The 20,946-nt window shown below is 38.8% G+C and overlaps 1 protein-coding gene across 1 annotated transcript; it reads left to right on the top strand.

Annotated features, from left to right (window-relative positions):
- The first annotated feature begins 2,929 nt into the window (after nt 1-2,929).
- LOC130232679 (serine/threonine-protein kinase Nek4-like) lies at nt 2,930-20,190 on the top strand. Its single transcript, XM_056462653.1, has 10 exons — nt 2,930-2,978; nt 4,879-4,912; nt 5,596-5,723; nt 5,830-5,920; nt 6,103-6,203; nt 11,310-11,393; nt 11,478-11,545; nt 13,837-13,920; nt 14,836-14,890; nt 18,744-20,190. Exons 2-10 carry the CDS (start codon nt 4,879-4,881, stop codon nt 19,770-19,772), a joined length of 1,674 nt encoding a protein of 557 aa, XP_056318628.1. The 5' UTR covers nt 2,930-2,978; the 3' UTR covers nt 19,773-20,190.
- The last annotated feature ends 756 nt before the right edge of the window (nt 20,191-20,946 follow it).

Raw genomic sequence — 20,946 nt, 5'->3', positions numbered from 1 at the left:
GAGCTATGGTTAAAGCAACAGTGAATTGTATTCCTGCTGCTAAAGGTTTAATCATCATAATTAAAAATAAAGACAAGGAAAAAAATCTGTTGTTAATGTAAATAAAACAAAAATGCTTTTATATAGGTTGAACCTAGGATCCAGGAGGAACAATGCGGTTTTCGTTCGGGCCGTGGTACACTGGACCAGCTTCTGTGGTGGGTGCTCGGGGAGTATGGGGTCAGAGGCGATCTGTTGAGGGCCGTCTCGTCCCTGTATGAACAGAGTAGGAGTCTGGTTCGCATTGTCGGCAATAAGTCAGATTTGTTTCCAGTGCATGTTGGACTCCAGCAGGGCTGCCCCTTGTCACCAATTCTGTTCATAATTTTTATGGACAGAATTTCAAGGAGCAGCCTTGGGCTGGAGGGTGTCCGGTTTGGGGACCACAAGATTTAATCTCTGTTATTCGCAGATGATGTTGTTCGGATGGCTTTATCGAACATGGACCTTCAGCATGCACTGGGGCGGTTTGCTTCCGAGTGTGACGCGGCTGGGATGTGAATCAGCACCTCCAAGTCTGAGGCCATGGTGCTCCACCGGAAAAAGGTGGTTTGCCATCTCCAGGTTGGAGGAAAGTCCTTACCCCAGGTGGAGGAGTTTAAGTATCTCGGGGTTTTGTTCACGAGTGAGGGAACAATGGAACGTGAGATTGACAGGCGGATTGGTGCAGCGGCAGCAGTAATGGGGTCGATGTACCGGTCCATTGTGGTGAAGAAGGAGCTGAGCCGAAAGGCAAAGCTCTCGATTTACCGGTCAATCTACGTTCCTACTCTCACCTATGGTCATGAGCTTTGGGTCATGACTGAAAGGACAAGATCTTAGATACAAGCAGCCGAAATGAGTTTCCTTCGAAGGGTAGCAGGGTGCACTCTTATGTATAGGGTGAGGAGCTCTGACACCCGGGAGGATTTCGGAGTAGAGTCGCTGCTCCTCCACATCAAGAGAAGTCAGTCTGTTTCGGATGCCTCCTGGACGCCTACCTAGGGAGGTGTTCCAGGCATGTCCCACCAGGAGGAGGCCTCGGGGAAGACCCAGGACACGCTGGAGGGACTATGTCTCTCGGCTGGCCTGGGAACGCCTTGGGATCCCCCCGGAGGAGCTGAAGGAAGTGTCTGGGGAGAGGGAAGTCTGGGGTTCTCTCATAAGACTGCTGCCCCCGCGACCCGGCCCCGGTAAAGCGGCAGAAAATGAATGAATGATGAATGCTTTTATATTAATTTTAGCAGTGACGGCACCTTTCAGTCATTTTGAGTTTTTCAGTTAGGGTTATTTTTATTAAAGTAATTAAAAAAAGTTTTGTTGGACACTGCACAATCACACTGTACTCTAGAGTATAATTATTATTTTTATTTATTATATACTGTATTAGAACCCTTATGAATATTACACGAATAAACACACAATTTGCAGCTTATTCCAATTGAAGAGTCTGAATGTTTTCGTTCTCTGCTGCAGCCGATCTCTAGAAGCATTTTTAACTTTTATCACATTTTCACATAACTGACATTTTCGCATTCACAAAATGAACACAAAATTGTTCATGCTGAGTGGCTAACCAAAATCTGTAGGCATCATTTTAGTTCCACAAAAACTATTAGATAGTGTAGTGTACATTTCCCTAAAGATCCTTTTGTTTTGACGCCTGAGGACCTAGAAAACTAAGAGGAAAATCTCAGTCTGACTGTAGATGAGTTAAACACAAACAGTACCTAATCATAACTATTGTCACTCCAGCAACATCATTCATGGCAAGTAAAATTGACAAGTGCATGGCTAGTGAAAAGAGAAGAGACCCACAAACAGTTCCATCTATTTCACACACACACACACACGCACGCACGCACGCCCTGCCATGCATAAGATCCTCTCATACATGCACTCTCTGCACACACACACAAAACTTTCTTCCTTAAATGATACGACACGCAAACCTGAAGTATCTATGCACACACTGGCTCACTGGAAATCCAAGATTGCGGAGATATGCAATTAGCCTATTGACTTTATTCTCTATGTACGAGTTGGTGCATCTTTTTGGGTTGAGACTTCCAGTCTCATTCAGTACCATTGATTTTAAGACTTTATAAGGCACCATATATTTTCATGCTCTTTTTCATGCATTTTCATATTTTTACAGACACCTAAAGTCTTCCAGAAGCTCCAGGAGTCTCCTGCATATTGATAGAAACTCCCGGATGCCCACAAATGAAATACAATGTCCCAGAAATGGAGCCTACTGCTTTGGCCAGCTTGCAATGTATGTTCCTTAGCCATTTGACAGTTCATCAGCACTTCACAATAAGCTTGTATGAGTTCATATGAGTTCATGTAGATACTAACATAATTACATTTATTACAGTATTTGTCATCTTTGTAACATTAGTTCATTGAAATACAGTTTATTGTTTGTTCATGTTAACTGACAGTTCATTAATTAATGTTAACAGGCATGATTTTGGATTTTCATAATGTGTTAGTAAATGTTAAACTACAGTATGATGAATAAATGCTGTGCAAGTGTTCATTCTTAGTTGTGAAACCTTATTAATAAGTTAACACTATGGAATTCTCTATTAAAAGTATGGCAATGATATAACCAAAGGGTTTTATTTGTACTTGTTTACATAGCTGTTGTGTTTATTTTTCTTACATTGGCTTGCTACATGATATTTTTTAGTAAGGACAAATCGAATTACACAATCCCAAGCCAGTGAAGTCACACAATGTGCACATTTCTCCACACAAGTGTGCTCTTCCTAAAAAAATATTTTCAAAGGAGACTAATCAGATCACACATTGAAGAGGCTTTTTGTAGGGAGGGACTTCAGCCAGATAGGCTTCTTTAACCAGTATATATAGCAAATCTGACTGCACAGACAGACACACTAGAGAGTGAAGCTGAAGTTCATCTCAGAATCAACATTTACCAGCAGTTTCAGGTGAGTTGTGTTCATTACATGAGGATAAATGATTCACTTTATAAAAGCAAACTTAATGTAATGAACCGCAGTGGTTATGTTGCTAATCCATTTATTCACTCATGGTTACTACACAAATAACATAGGATTAGATAACTTTAGCATCAATTATTCTATAAATTAGGGATGAGAGATTAAATGTATTTGTGACAATATTGTGATTTTATTTAAACCATGAAGACTTCAATTACAGTGGATGTGAAAGAGTAGTCAAAGAGAAAGCACAAGCATGCAAGTCGTACTTTAACCTGTCCTACAATTTAAACAACCTACAGCCTACACTTAGGTAGCACCAACTACAGCAGTAAGCCAACAGTATATTAATGTAAGGATTCATCCATTAGCCGAATGGTGATTTCAAATGGAATGGGTGAAGTTTAAATGTGTGTAAGCCGTTTCTTGCTCTTCTGAAAATGTTGTTACAATTTATTTGTCGTTTTTTGTTTCTAATTCTGTTCAAGCTACGAGTTTACTCTGACTCCAATTTTAAGTGCTCATTAAATTAAGACTGCGTTTCTAATTACCAGCAGATCACATTCATCAAAAATGAATACATTTGGATATTTGATTATTTTTAGATACACTATACTTTTAGTTATTTGTTCATTGCAGACCAGATGTTGTTTTGAAGTTGCCCACTTATTGCTTGCTCTTTGACAGAAAATGTAATCTTCACCATGCAACTTGCCAGATCAAAAATGGTTAGTAATCCAAATGCCTACGATGAAGTATCCTCATCGCTCCATTCACTCGTGATACTTGTACACCAAGGGTCAACAATAGTGTCCTCACAGTTTACTAATCATAATGATTTCAGTAGAATTTAAATGAAATCCAATATAACTCAAGTCCATTTTCACAAGCTTTACCTGTTCTTGATTAGCATGGTCTGTAGACGAGTTCGATTAAACAGGTTTTGCGAAAAATTCGAAATAGCGAAAAATGATGGAAAATGGCATCATAGGGTGCGTTTGAATGGGACAGAGCTGAGGACTCGGAGGAAAAAGGAATTTTGATTGTAGCCTATTCGGTTTAAAAGTTATAACAATAAACATGAGTGAAACTTTGGACAAGTGGTGGTGCTACAGAGTTTGAGTTAGAGACTTCAGGTTTGCTGTGGTTTATGATGACACTGTGGTTTATGATATCACTGTGCCAAATTATACAACTTTCTGGCATACGGTTGTATGGGCTGCTATTCAAAACTGGCAGAAGCGGAACAATAATAATAATAATAGGAACTCTAATGAAAACAATAGGTGCCTCCGCACCAGCGGTGCTTGGCCCCTAAAAGTAAATTAATTTAGCTACAAAATAGTTAAAACATGTTTGGTTAATTTTTATGTTTTTATGCAGCGGGCACAGTGTTCTACCTTTAAATGAATGATTTCCCTTTTTAGTGGATGGGGATGATTGGGAGGCCATGTTGGTTAAGGGCCAAGAGGGTATTTGGCCAGGAACCCGGGGTTACACCCATATTATTTACAAGTAGTACTATGAGATTTTTAATGACCACAGAGTCAGGTCTTCGGTTTATTGTCTCATCTGAAAGACGGCGCTCACTGACAGTATAGTCACTCACTTTTACTGGGGCATTAGAACTCACATAAACCACATGTTGAGCGCCCCCTGCTGGCCTCACTAACACCACTTCCAACAGCTACCTAGCTTTCCCATCCAGGTACTGACCAGGCTCAGCAATGCTTAGCTTCAGTGAGTAACCGAATTACCGAAGTATTTTTGTAAAATATATGTGTCCTAATAGTGTTTTTACAGCGTGGGACATACATATGGCTGTCAACATCTCAAACAATGTGTTTTGGTGTTTCGTGACCCTTAAAGAGAGTTTTTTGCCCCTCAGATGGATATCAGACAAAGACTTCTACCTTCATTTGGTAAGTATATTTCACAATGAATTTGACCAATATCATTATTATTTTTAAATTAAATTTTTTATAAAATTATGTAATAAAATTTTTTTTTACCACATTTACTGCATTTTTAGGGGTAAGAAAAACAATTCTACAGTGTATCATGAGTGTGCCTGCTTCTAATATCACACATACACAAACACACAACATACAGTAACACAACACGACAACATTAAATAAGCATATGAACTTACATTTTTACTGTCTACTAAGGGAGAATAAGATATTGCAATGCTATCTCACAGCAATTCGTAACTTTTTGATTTAGTGGCCAATTCGTAACAATTCGTACAATCTAATTAATACAATACAGTATGATTTGCTCATCACCCAATGACAGTTGGGTTTAGGGGTGGGGTTGGGTGCCAAGGCTCCTTTTTAAAATCGTATATTTTCGTATGACAGAACTCACTAAACTGGCAAAACGTAAAATACTTATGTTTTCATGTGAGATCAGGCTGGATATTTTACAGAAACAAGAAGCAATCTCTGTCTTGCTTTTACTCTCTTGTTTTCTCATTTGGTAAATGACTGAATGCCTGATTCTGTCATATTCTCTACTGTCACTTGCTGATTTGTATATTCATACTGATCACCGCTCCATTAGCAGCTGTTGTTTATTCTTGTTCTATATCGTCACTTTTTAGTATCATTGTTAAAAAAACATGGATACACAGTGAAGAAAGAATATGAACCAGGTGTGTCAGGAAAAGTGTTTCTGGTGAAGGATAGAGACGGAGATCTCTGTATACTGAAAGAGATTAACTGTAGAGATGTAAGTACTATCAGTAATATAATCACACAATTAATTATTAAGATGCTATTTTTTTCAAATGCTGTAATCTTACATTTAAGCTCTTTGGTTAAAATGTTCTTCATAGGCGAAGATCCTTCAAGAAGTCCAAAAGGAAGTTGAGATCTTGAAGACCCTAAAGCATGGATATATTGCTTCTTATGTGGAGTCATTTGAAGGTGTGTTTGCTTAAATGTTCAGAGGTTATTGGGAATGGTTATAACCCTTTACTGTATTATCTTTACTTTAGAGATTTGAAAACTGAATATTAGAATGTTTAAAATGATGGATACATGTTGTGAAGAAATCTTTTACATGTACAAATACATGAACTCTTATTTAATAGATTTTTTTCCTTCAGATAAAGAAGCTGGATTCTTTTATATTGTGGTGGAGTATTGTGCAGGAGGAGATCTTAGCCAGAGGATGAAAACACAGAAATGTTTTTTTGAAGAAGAACAGGTCAGTATCTTAAGTTGGCAAATGTGTTATACTTTTAGTACAGATACTTATAAATTAAATAAATATCACAGTTGGAACAAGCAAATTGGTCAAGTGCCTGTCATAAGGGCATGATATAGGAGGTACTAAAAATGAAAACGAGATAAAGTAATGAATGCTTAATATAAATGGCATTCAAACTTAGTCAGCTTGTACTTTTAATACACAAAAAGTCATTGTCATTGTCTCATGTCATTATTCATTCATTCTTTTTCTTTTCGGCTTAGTCCCTTTATTAATCTGGGGTCGCCAAAGCAGAATAAACCGCCAACTTATCCAGCATATGTTTTACACAGCGGATGCCCTTCCAGCTGCAACCCACCTCTGGGAAACATCCATACACACTCATTCACTACAGAAAATTTAGCCTACTCAATACACCTGTACCGCATGTCTTTGGACTGTGGGGAAAACCGGAGGACCCAGAGGAAATTCACGGCAACATGCAAACTCTACACATAAATGCTAACTGACTCAGCCGAGGTTCGAACCAGCAACCTTCTTGCTGTGAGGCGGCAGCACTACCTACTGCGCCACCGCGTCATCCATGTCATTATTATGCTTACTAATTTCAACTACCAAATAAGACACTTACAAATTAATACAATTTATGAGATGGAAAGTTTTCTTTAAAAGATAAACTTTTATAGGCAAACCCAATACTTGAAGCCCCTGAGACATTTACCAGCACCTAGATGACACACTTTTCTTAAGCCCCTGTATTCATCTCTGAAATAAACAAACTTCTAATTTTTTACCTATAATTAGAGTCACATCATCCATTGCGACCACTTCTACCCTTGATGGCCTTTTCTACATCTCCAGATAGGGCATTGTCTTAGAAATCGATGGGTCCTGACAAATCTCGTTGTGAGGGATTGCTGAAACTGGATCAAAGCTAGAGGTTGTTGCATCCTGGATGGATTGGATTGTTTGCATAGCCCTTAACTCAGTTGAACAGAGTGCTAACTGTCACGTGATCGAACGGTGTCCTGAACTCCATCTTTGTCGACAGTTTCAGCCTCAGAAAGCAGACTCCCATATTGCTTAGGTATGAGCCTATGAGCAATGGTTTGCGCGAATGGATCATGGCTTAAAGCATCAGCGACAGTGTTTTTACTTCCAGCAATATGCTTAAGGTCAAAAGTATAAGCAGCATAAGCAGCAAGCATACAGTAGATACCAGTGCTGTTCACAAGGATTGAGTTAAGCTTTCGTTAATATATAAGTGAGTGGGTTATTGTCATTCACACTGTGAATGTGTGGCCCTTTAACCAGTGACAGAATTTTTCACACACACTCCACTTTAAGGCTAAAAACTCGAGCTTGTGCATCGGGTATTTCCTTTGAGAGTTAGTTAAGGACTTGCTTGTTAATGCAATGGGCCGTGCTTTTTCTTTACCAGCTGATATCTATGACATGACAATGCCAAGTCCTTTCAAAGAAGCATCAATCAACAGAATTAGAAGAAGAGAGAAATTGTGATGCACTAAGACTATGCTCGGCAGCAAACTCTATTTCAACTTAAAGAGAGCATTACCACACTCTGGAGTTCAATCAACTGGCTTTAGTTTTCGATATGTGCCTGCCTTAGCATCAGTTTTTATTTTGTTCTTCTATTCTGCCCAGCTGTTAGGGAGAACAATGGTCTGGCTACTTAAGAACAATTTGTAATAAAATGCTGGTGGTAGAGGATCATTCCCAAAACAGACTTAATTCACTGCACAGATGAAGTACATCCATCCTCTTCAATGAGGTCATCTTTTGACAGCTTGGCTTTGACTTTGACCTTTGAAGGATCAACGGAAACCCCATTTCCATCAGTGATGTGTCCTAAGAATTTAACAGCTGCTTGCATCAGATGCCACTTTTTCGCACTTAATTTGATGTTGTGGCATCTCAATTGCTAGAACACTAGCTCTAACCGCTCCAATGCTGTGGTCTTGTTGGGTGCAAACACCAGCAAATCATCTGAGTAGTACAGCAAACTAATAAAATTCAGATTCCCAAAGATACTTAACATAATACGCATGAAAAATGCTGGGCTATTACACAAGCCTTGAGACATACTGTTGTACTCATGAAAACGTACTGGTGTTGCAAACGTGGTGTACTTGTTTATCTTTCTCAGCCATTGGGATGTTATAAAAGCCTGATGTTAAATCCATAGTGCTACAGAGGGTATTCTCACCAAGGGCAACCGGGCTGTCTGATTGATGTGGGAGTGGGTGCGTATCCTTAATAGTCCTAGTGTTTAGCCATCTGAAATTCGTACAGCTCCTTAAGCTGCCATCTCTCTTCTATACAAAAACCAAAGATGAGGCATATTTGCTTACTGATTTACATATTAGTCCTTGCCTTTCCACCTCTAGAGAACTTGCCATAATTTTTGATAGTGAGCGGGTAGTACTTTACTCATCGGTATGCGAGTCGGAATGGGTGATCGTGAGTTTAGCATACGCGATGAACAAAGCTTCTGACCTCCCTACTAGCTAGAGCATGCTTGGAGAATACAGCATTGTAACTCTCTAGCAATTGAACTAGCCTTTCCTTTGCTGTATCACTGGCAGAACAAGAGTTGATGTTAACGTCTCTGAGACAGCCTTCAGTCTCCGTTTCTGATCATCTGCAGTGAAATTTTATCAGGTGTGAGCAACTGGACTCCACTGAAATCTTGAAACAGCTTAAAATGTTCCACAGCAAGGCACGGTCACACGTCAGCCAACTTACAATTTCTTTTGAGGGTGACTGTTGGGAGATGTTGGTGACCTTTCAGGAGAAACCAATGATCTCTCCACAGAGGTGTAACAACATGACCTATAATAACATTCTGTGGCAACATTCTAGAAGAAGTGGCCTCCACTATTACAGTGTTTTCAATTCAATTCCCCTTTATTTGTATAGCGCTTATACAATGTAGATTGTGTCAAAGCAGCTTCACATAAAAGGTCACAGTAAATTGGAACAGTGTAGTTCAGTTTGTAGTGTTTAAGTTCAGTTGAGCTCAGTTCAGTGTGGTTTAATAATCACTACTGAGAGTCCAAACACTGAAGAGCAAATCCAACGATGCGCAGCTCTATAGATCCTGAACCATGCAAGCCAGTGGCGAGATGTTTCAAGGCGAGATAGCAGTGTCTCTTGGTAACTTTCCCCAGAAAAGGTGCTCTTGTTTGGCCAATAGAGTAAGTGACAGCCGAAGTTTGACAGACCCAACCTTATGTGGTGGAATTCCACCTCTGCAGTGGCAAGTATTTGCCATAACATCCAGGAATCGATTGCATGACGTGGGTGGCTCTAAGACACTGTTAGACAGAATCCTCCAGTAATCATCACTTATCTTCATTCTGTGCATGAGGAACTTAATAGCATTGGTACCAATGATCAAGTCCTCCTATACCTCTGGTACAACTAGAACACCAAGCATCTTTTACCGTACACCTTTAGCTCGACTTCATACATGCATTTTGATTTGGTTATTTTACCTCTGCATCCAATAAACATTATTTCTTGGCACAAGGGTGTGGACTTCGGCAACACATCTTCACTGAGCATCCTGCTTTCTATCGCTTCAATAAAAGTACATGTCATAGATCCTGAATCCAACATTTCCTTTATCTGAAATATATCATTCACATAGACAGGTGCATAAAACAATTCATTGAACACGTTTGAAGTTTGCATATTCTGTGCAATCACTCTGGCTTCAGCTGAAGCACTCTCATAGAGTTTTTAATGTCTGCATCTTCAAGGGTTTGTTCTACCCTACCCACACGTCTTCTCTCCAGGTGTGGGTCGACTGATTAAGGCCCAATCCCAATTCTACCCTTTAGCCCATCCCCTTACCCCTACCCCTCGTTTTGCGCGTGCCCGTGAAGGGGTAGTGGTGTCCCAATTCTCTTTAGCTTGAAGGCGTAGGGCTAAGGGCAAGTGGTATACACCCCTTCAAACAAAGATTTTTCAGGACCACACTCAAAACCAAGGGGTAAGAAAAATTTCCCAGAATACACAAGCCACAGGTGCACCCGGACGTAAGGAGATCCACAAATTAGTATTTTTGTCATTAGAAGAAGACAGACAAAAATAGAATTGGGATTGGGGCTTAAAGTCGGGGAACCCAGTGATTGCTGGTCTGCTGATCTGATTTAATGTGCACACCTAACCTCACCCCTAACCCTACGCCTAACAGTGATGTCACTTATTGTGTCTGACATTGCAAGTCTGATATATGCAGTCTCAGCTTCAAATTCAGGTATACATCCAGATATTATTAGACTGTGCAGTGCTAAGAATAATATGAGATGTAACGGGAACTCTAAACACCTAAGCATACATTGAACCCTCTCAGTCAAGAAAAACACCATTAGATGGTTACATTTAAACAAGATGCCAAGACGGTGGGGGAGAAAAACTGTATAAAGAGTACACAGAACAGACAGACTTCAGATTGCTCTGGGGTTTGCTCTGAATTTTCTCGGCTTTATTCTAAAATAAAGTCTTCTGGTATTTAAAACCTCCAGTCTGAGCATATTTAATTATGGAAAGCCAGGGAACTACGACAATCACTCATATTTTTGGTACTGTATCAGATGAAGTCTTTCATTTCTAATGATGTTTCTATGATTGTTTGATCAAAGGCCTGTGCCCAGTGCTTAATTTGAGCCAAAATTTCCTGTCCCGTAAAATGTCAGATTTTGGTATTTTGTGTTTCAATAATTGACTCGCAAGATGTTTTTCTCCTCTCTCGCATAGTGTTATTCTTGCCGTGTGGTGATAATTCTCCTCTATTCACGTTTGCAAGTAACACTCATGTTATTAGGCTATGTATTTCTGTGTGAACCCAGTATTAGATGCACTAATAATGCGCTAATAATGTGTAGTTGGCATCAATTACAGCAGCGTTTTCCTTGCTAGTTTTGTTACGGACATTATTCATTTATAAATTAAGCACTGCCAGTGCCCTTGTACAGTGCGTGTTTTGAAAAAAAAGTCTATCTATATATGTGTCTGTGTAATGTGACACTAAATTAGAATTTAGAACGTGTCTCCTTGTTTCTTATATTTATGTAGATTCTTGACTGGCTGGTTCAGATTTGTCTGGCCCTGCAGTACATTCATGAGAAGAAGGTTCTTCACAGAGATATAAAACCTCAGGTGTGCACTTACAAATTTACACTTAATACATCACGACACAAAGCTTGACCTGTTGGTTTTATGATGTTTCTGTTGTTATTGTAGAATCTGTTCTTGACTGAAGAAGGCTACATCAACATAGGGGATTTTGGATGCTCAAAAGTTTTGGAGAGGTAAAAACTGAAACATGATCTAATGATGCACCAAAAGACAACTATTGGTGAAAACCAACACTTGTGGCAAAGTAGCTCCAACAAAAAAAAATATATCTCTATTAAATTCATCTTTATAACTATAGAGTTTTTACAATGTATATGGTGTCAAAGCAGCTTAACAAAGAGATGAAGAAAAGAGATTTAAAACCTCACACATGTGGCTCTTTTCCACTGCATAGTGTGTGATGTACCCACTAGACTCACTAGAGTGCACTTCAGCTGTATAAACACTTCACCAGCCGAACACCCAGGCTGCGTCAGAAATCATCTACTACTCAGTAGGTACTACATTTGAATGTACCACTCTACCGTTAAAAAAATATGTTCTATATAGTATGAATGTGAGCAGTTTCAGTGGAACTCAGACGTAGTACATCTGCTATTTGTCATTATCACGTGACCTACCTGCGTCACTTTCATTACTTCACTTTCATTCATGTATTTTCTCATGTGGCATCATGGGATAGTGTAGCGTCCATCAGATGCACACTACAAAATCTCACCAGAAGTAGTATGTCATCCAGGTACTTCTCGCGTACTGTTTTTGAATTTTATGAATTTGGACACAGCACTCAGCTCGCATACTGTACTATATAGTATGGAAGTTTGCGATTTTAAAGACAGCACCTGACTTATCATTCCATCAAGCTTTTTTTACAGAAAAGAGAATACGGTGAATGTAGGCACCACTCACATTCATGGCTGCAGTGCCCTCTAGTGAGTTTGTTGGGTACTTCAGCTAATGACTCATGATTATATGTGAGAACAGTTTTGCCATAGGCCAGTGACAACCTCCTTTGTCAAAACTGTTCTTTCATCATCATCATCATCATCTTCTTCCTCTAAACATTCTTCTTACACACTAATCACAACTTAGATGTTTAGTAATCTCCATTCTCATATGTTGGTACTTCAAAGACAATGTAGCTGAAACTGAATATACAGTTGCAAGAAAAAAGTATGTGACCCCTTTGGGATTACTTGGATTTCAGCATAAATTGAACATAAAATGTGTTCTGATCTTCATCTTAGTCACAACAATGCTTAAACAAACACCACACACCACTCATTTTTTTATTGAACACAACATGTAAACATCCACAGTGCAGGTTGGAAAAAGTATGTGAACCCCTAGTCTAATGATTTCTCCAAGAGCTCATTGGAGTCAGGAGTCAGTAGTCCAACCTGTAGTCCAATCAATGTGATGAGACTGGATGTGTTGGTTAAGCTGTCCTGTCCTATAATAAACACAAAAATATAAAGACATATTGCAGGAAAACTTTAAGACCATCTGCCTGCCAACTGAAGGTCAACAGAGGCTGGGTGATGCAACAGGACAACAGCATAAAGCATTGCAATAAATCGACAACAGAATGGCTTAAAGACAAAAATAGACCTCCTGGAGTGGCCCAGTCAGGGTCCTGACTTCAACCTGACTGAGATGCTGTGGCATGACCTCAAGAGAGTGACACCAGGGATCCCAAGAATATTGCTGAACTGAAACAGTTTTGTAAAGGGGAATGTTCCAAAATCCAGCACTGCAGGTCTGATTTGCAACTACAGGATATGCTTAGTTGAGGTTATTGCTGCCAAAGAAGGGTCAACCGGTTATTTAACCCAAAGTTTCACATACTTTTTTCCAACCTGCAGTGTGAATGTTTACATATTTTGTTCATAAAACATTAAAACATTTATTATTTATATGCTATTAGATTAAGAAGACTGTATTTTCCTATTGTTTTAGCTTCGACAAGGATCAGAACACATTTTCTGTAAAATTTATGCTGAAATCCAAGTCATCTAAAAGGGTACTTTTATAATTTAATTTATATCACAACTGATAATAGCACCAATAAATGTGGATTAAAACCACATCCAAATACATTGACATTTTCCAAGTTTTCTTTATTATATACAGTAAAATTTACTACACATATACAGTAACATGGCTCACTGCTGACTTCAGACACTAAGCAGTGCTTAATGAGATGCGCACAGCACAGCACACACAGGCACAGCACACACAGTTAGCCAATAGAAACTGTTATGCATCCAAAATGAATCCCCTTTCACCATGCTTAAAAAAGCTTAACTATTAGTAAAATAACAGTAAAACCTATTATTCCTGGTGTACGCTGAACATTTTAACTGCCAAGAATAGACTCTGGTGCCTTCCTAATACAGTATATTTTCAGTTATATCAGTTTTTGTTGGTGCTGATTTAAATGTTATACGACTGTTATTTTCAGAGCTGAGGCATACGCACAATCAGTTGTGGGAGCAGATCTCTACGTCAGTCCAGAAGTTTATGAGAAGAAATATAACTCCAAAAGGTATAATGGTGAATCATATGAAACACTGATAAATGCAGCATAATGGTACATTCACACCAGACGCGGATGAAGCATCAAGCGTGAGTGATTTACATGTTAAGTCAATGCAAAGATGTGATTAGACATCCTGTGGCCCTAGAATAAAACAGCACAAATTCAGCATTTCAGGAATGTGACGCGCTTAACGCGTGATTCGCGCCGAATCACTCAAGTCTAAAAATCTTAACTTTGGCAGACATTCACGTGCGTAAAGCTTTCTCTAGTAGGGGCCTGACTTTAATGTATTGTCTGCAGTTGGTGTTCTGTTGACAAAGGACAACAGCTCATCAAACTGAGACTGGCTCAGTCAGAAGCACCACTAAAAGAGGTTGTTATCCAGGCAAAGCTTCTGGAGGAGTTGATGAACTCTCATAGCTAGGTGCACCTCTAAAGGATCTGATGGACTCAGATATGGCGCCGAACGAATCTACACCGTTCTTCAGCCTTTTTAAAGCCCATAAAGCAAAGCTGCTCTCTTGATAAATCCATGTTAGCCATTAGCAATAAAACTAGAGTCACCACCGGTAGACAGATGAAGCGAATTTGGAGCGATTTTGAATTTTGAACCCCTCTTGAAGAGCGAATTTGAAGCGAATTTGGATCTATTGTGAAGTGAATTTGACATGCAAATGAAGAAAGGGAACTCAAAATGTTGGTGTATTTATATCGCAATCTATTCGTGCAAGCCGCATCTGATGGGAACGCCCCATAACACTTAAACAATGCTTGGTAAAGTTATGATAAGATGCTAACCTAACTGAAACTTTACCAGCTTTTTTTAATTGAAGCTTGATTGTTTGGTTTTAAAACGATGTGTTTCACTCCATCAGTTAGAGATTTTGTTTATTTATTCATTTTTTTCATGCATGACTTTAGTGACATTTGGTCATTTGGATGGTTGCTCCATGATCTCTGCATGCTGGACATATGGGTGAGTGTTTCTGTTTTTATTGTTATTATTGTTAATTATTATTTTATTTAATAACACTAATAAACCATAGCAAAATAAGATTAATGTTAATTTAATTTATACTTGCTTTATGGCAGGGGTGTCCAAACTCAGAACCAGATAATTAAGCTCTTTCTAGGTATACTAGAAAGCTCCTGGCAGGTGTGTTAAAGCAAGTTGGAGCTAAACTATGCAGGACACGAGCCCTTTAGGACCAAATTTGGACACCCCTGCTGTATGGTCTACAAACTAACTAAAATTAGTTAAAACTTCAATTTAATTACAAATATGTTTAAGATTGTTTTTAACAAATAAAATAAACCTAATACTAATAAGATGTGCCTTGTTCCTAATAAAGTTGCCATATATATATATATATATATATATATATATATATATATATATATATATATAAAATCTGATTGGATGACCAAGACATTTGGGTGTGTTCAGCTCACCCGATGGCCTATATCCAGCCCTGGCGTTAAATAATGCTCGTAAACTCTTTGCAACGATAGAGAGACTCACAACCTCCCCCAGTCGGATTCCCAGTAAACTACTCTCTGAAAGCAAATGTAATGAGTTTGCTTATTTCTTTACTGACAAGATCAATAATATCAGAAAGGCAATCAGCTCATCCAATCAGCCAAGTTGTGTCGAAGTCAGACTAGCTCAACCACAACTTATGAAATCAGACATTATGTCCGATTTCATGGCAATTAATGGTAAAATCTTAGAAGAGATCGTGCAAATTATGAAAACATCAACCTGCAGTCTCGACACGCTCCCCACATCATTCTTTAAAACGGTGTTTACCTGTTTAGAAATGGATCTTCTAAAAGTGGTAAATGCTTCACTTCTCTCAGGGATTTTTCCTAACTCACTTAAAACTGCAGTTGTTAAACCCCTCTTGAAGAAAAGCAACCTGGATAACACCATTTTGAGCAATTACAGGCCCATCTCAAATCTCTTTCATTGGCAAAATCATTGAAAAAGTTGTTTTTAACCAGGTTAACAAGTTCTTAAACTTCAAGGGGTGTTTAGACAATTTTCAATCTGGTTTCAGACCATATCACAGTACAGAGAGCGCCCTTATAAAGATAATCAATGATATACTCCTAAATACAGATTCAGGCAAACTAACAGTGCTGGTACTGCTCGATCTCAGTGCCGCATCTTCTTTTTCATTCTTTTATAACACATTTTATCTGTTTTTATGCTTATTTATTTTATTAGATTTTTTTTACCATTTTTATTATTTGTTTTTATTTTTCTTATACTTGTTTCTTTTATTCCTGTTTATGTAAAGCACTTGAATGAAATGTGCTATATAAATAAACTTGCCTTGCCTTGTAAGCCAGGGGTGTCCAAACTAGGTCCTGGAGGGCTGGTGTCCTGCAAATTTTAGCTCCAACTTGCCTTAACACCTGCATGGATGTTTCTAGAAAGTCTAGTAAGAGCTTGATTAGCTAGCCTAGATGTGTACGATTGGGGTTAGAACTAAACTTTGCAGGACACCGGCCCTCCATGACCGAGTGTGGACACCCCTGATGTAAGCCATCACACACAAATCTATTTATTTAATTATCAAATCATTTTTTGTATACACGCATGTTTACACCATAAATATCTTGATATTGTTTGTAATGTCTGCTAAACTACATGTATATATCCAAGCTATATATACAAACTATAATATATATATATATATATATATATATATATATATATATATATATATATATATATATATATATATATATATATATATATATAAATAATCACTGCATTCACAATCCTGATGCTTGATGCACATGCTTGATGCTTGTGGAAGAGCAATGGAAGTGTATAATTTCTGGCAAGGCCAACAAGAGCGCAAGAGCGACAGGATGCAGGATGGCCACCAAGAATCTTTTTTTTTTTTTATGGATGATATTTTGTAGTTTTTTGTGTGTTTATGGTAACATACAGTTTTTCTCAATTGCTTTGGCACATTTTTCAAAACAGACTTAAACATTCTCTAATCTGTGTAAATCTCAAAACTGTTTGCTGGATTCTCAGAACTTTATTGTATGTCTGCAAAATGTAGTTACTGATCCAAAACATTTAATACATGCTTTAAAACCTAGTTATTGTGTCAATAATTTGGCCAAGGCCACCAAAACAAAGTGTATTTGTCATTGTATAAGCCACAATTACAAAAAAAAATTTTATAAAAAAAGCTGAAGAATCACATGTACATCAGTATTCACAGACATTGCTCAATACTTTGTTGATGTATATTTGGCAGCGATTACAGCCTCAAGTCTTTTTGAATCTGATGCCACAAGCTTGGCACACCTGTCTTTGGGAATTTTTGCCCAACCTCTATCAGGTTGTATGGGTAGTGACAGTGACAGCCTATTTCCGATCTCTCCATAGATGTTTAATAGGATTTAGGTCTGGGCTCTGGCTGGGTCACTCAAGGTCATTCACCGAGTTGTTGTGAAGCCACTCCATTGATATTTTGGCAGTGTGCTTTGGGTCATTGTCCTGCTGGAAGACTAAGCGTCGCCCCAGTCTGAGGTCAAGAGCACTCTGAAGCAGGTTTTCATTCAAGATGTCTCTGTACATTGCTGTATTCATCTTTCCATCTATCCTGACTAGTCTTCCAGTTCCTGCTGCTGAACAACATCCCCACAGCATGATGCTGCCAACACCATGCTTCACTGTGGGGATGCTATTAGCCTAGTGATGAGCGCTGCCTGCTTTTCTCCAAATGTAACGCCTGACATTCACTCCAAAGAGTTCAATTTTAGTCTCATCAAACCAAAGAGTTTAGTTTCTTATGGTCTGAGAGTCCTTCAGATGACTTCTGGCAAACTCCAGGTGGGGAGTGGCTTCCGTCTGGCCGCTCTACCATACAGGCCTGATTGGTGGATTGCTGCACAGATGGTTGTCCTTCTGTAAGGTTCTCCTCTCTCAACAGAAAAATGCTGGAGCTCAGACAGTGTGACCATCGGGTTATTGATCACCTCCCTGACTGAGACACTTCTCCCTCGATCATTCAGCTTAGATGGCCGGCCAGCTCTAGGAAGAGTCCTGGTGGTTCAAACATCTTCCACTTACGGATGATGGAGGCCGCTGTGCTCACTGAATCTTTCAGAGCAGCAGAAATGTTTCTGTAACCTTCCCCAGCCTTGTGCCTCGAGACAGTCTTGTCTCTGAGGTCTACAGACAATTCGTTTGTCTTCATGCTTGGTTTGTGCTTTGACATGCACTGTCAACCCTGGGACCTTATATAGACAGGTGTATGCCTTTTCAAATCATGTCCAATCAGCTGAATTGACCACAGGTGAACTCCAATGAAGCTGCTGAAACATCTCAATGATCAGTGGAAGAAGAATGTACCTGAGCTCAATTTAGAGCTTCACGCCAAAGGCTGTCAATACTGATGTACATGTGATTTTAGAGGCTTTTTTTATTTTTAATAAATTTGCAACAATTACAAAAACTCTTTTTTCGCATTGTCATTATGGGGGATTGTGTGTAGAATGTTGAGGAATAAATGAATTAATCCATTTTGAAATAAGGCTGTAACATAAAAAATTTGGGGAAAAAGTGAAGCGCTATCAACATTGACTTATGTGTATTGTATCCAAGCATTGAAATTGACATTAGGGTTCTGAAATCTGTGGCAAAACAACAGTAAAAACTGTAACATCACAAAGAAACACTCTTTCATTAGAAAAAAAAAACTACATTACAAGCATTTAATGAATTATGTGAGGTCAAAATAATAATTATTTAATAACTAACCAACTTAATAATAATTTTGTTTTATTTTCCTCTACAGGAAGATATCAAGAAGCGTCGCTTAAACCATGCCCTCAGTATGACAGGAACTGTTCCCCACATCTCAGAAAGTTACTCAAAGGAATTACGGGAACTGATCAGCCAAATGCTCAGCTGTGACCCTAAAGAAAGACCTTCAGCTGAGGAGATCCTCACAAGACCATTCCTGAGAGAGGCAGTAAAGAGATTTAAGAGAATTCCAGAGCGGTTAGAACAAAGCTTAAAGAAGTCCATTAATACTTTTGTTGAGGCCTATAATGATAACTATAAAGATTTTGAGGTTTTAGTTAAAGAGTGGGGGGAAACAACAGATTCATTAGAAGACATGCATTATAAAGCCACAGCAGGCAGTCTGTCAGGAGCAGTGATTGGGACAGCAGGGGGAGTCACTGCACTGGCTGGTGTAGCTTTGGCACCTGTCACATTTGGAGCATCTCTGTTGGTATCAGCTGTGGGTGCTGGAATTGGAGTTGCAGGCGGTATAACAGGTGCTGCCTCCAACATTACAGACTCAGTAAAGCAAAAATCATATCGCGAGAATCTTGAACAAATTGAGAAGAAGTATAAAAGTTCAAGTGAACCAATCCTCAATACTCTGAATAAACTGAGAGAGGTGCTGGGGAAAGTATATAAATTCTCTATTTTTGAAAGGAACTCACATTCTAACAATACACAACCAGCATGGGAGATAGGTAAAGGTGCAGCAGATTGTGCCACTGGAGCAGTGAGTCTGGCTATGCTGGCAAATGTGGGCAGGATTGCTTGTCGGTCTGCCAAAATAGGACGAATAGTAGCAGCAGCTTCAGTTGTGTTGAGTGGAGTCTTAGTTGTTGTTGACGTCACCTTCATAGTGAAAGATTCCAAAGAGATTTATGAGATGAGACAGAACTGGAGAACAGATGATCCAGATAAGGTCTCATCCGATGTGCTCAAGTCAATCGCACAGCTGAGGAAAACATACAAAGAGCTCTGCAAAGTCTTGGAGGACATCAAAGGATTTAAAGCGGAACTAAATGCCTACAGTGGTTAGTAGTGATAGAGATGTGGGCAGAGTTTACAGAAATTATATAAATATATCATGTAAAAAAAGCAAAAAAACAGAAGTCAAGTATGATGCATGAGGTTGGGCTTTAGGGATTATTTTATTCCAATAGGTTTGCTACTATCTATCTCCTGTACTTAATGCATTGGTTTTCTCATGTACACTGTTTATCTCATATACACTGAAGGATATCCATCTTTGCTGTAATGTAAAATTAGGGTTACAATTACTGTATTATTCCAATGTATTGCTCTTTGCCCAGTTTTAATCAAGACACATTAATGCTTTATGCAAGGCTTAGATGCAGTCAAAGATCTGAATCTTGATGAAAGCAGAAAGCGGAAAAAACTGTTGTAGTTTGTGATGTGTGAAGATACAAATAAAGAAACCAAATGAGATATAAAAATGTGTAACGGTGGTCCTACTTTAAACCCCAAATAGGTAATATTTTACTTTTTGTTCAGGTGCCAGACGGAATAAACCTTTCAATATTACAAATTTACCTTTAGCCCAGATAGCTATAAGCCACTGACTACAACTATACTAAATATAACAAACAAAATACACAAATTCACCAAATGAGTACGTATTGAAATATTTAGATTTTCCATCACTGAAATATCACCACCAACATCTCGCTCACAACCAAAATTGAACATAAACAATTTTATAAAAATATCATGATCAATTTATACCACACCCAAAGACAAATGTATCCACTGAAATATAATAATCAGCATCTACTACATGAAGGACAACCAGGGGGCATTTCATCAATATACAAAAATGAACCCCAAGAAAGCTACAACCCTCACAATCATTGGCTCTCTGGCCATGCAAAGGTAAACAACATGTAAAGAAATATATCAAGGAAACACAGTTCAGTCGCATCAGATTTCAGTTTTCTCTCAACTAACAACTACTCTGGAGGCACTGCTGGGATCTGAGTGTTAAATAGTTTGTGCAATGTATGTGTGTGTGTCCAGCGGTAGCTATGCACTGAATGTATATACACGCATGTAACCCCGCCGGTCCTACTGCATCCAACCCACTCCGAGCTGGGATCGAACCGGCGACCTTCCGCATGAGAGTTGGTTGCACTAACAAGGAGGCTAAAGACCGTGGCCTCTAGCGTCTGTCGCTAAAGCACCTTTAGAGGTCA

This window comes from Danio aesculapii, chromosome 7, assembly GCF_903798145.1.
Source record: "Danio aesculapii chromosome 7, fDanAes4.1, whole genome shotgun sequence".
NCBI lineage: Eukaryota > Metazoa > Chordata > Actinopteri > Cypriniformes > Danionidae > Danio > Danio aesculapii.
The sequence above is the reverse complement of the archived record's forward strand: the minus strand, read 5'-3'. Positions and strand labels throughout refer to the sequence as shown.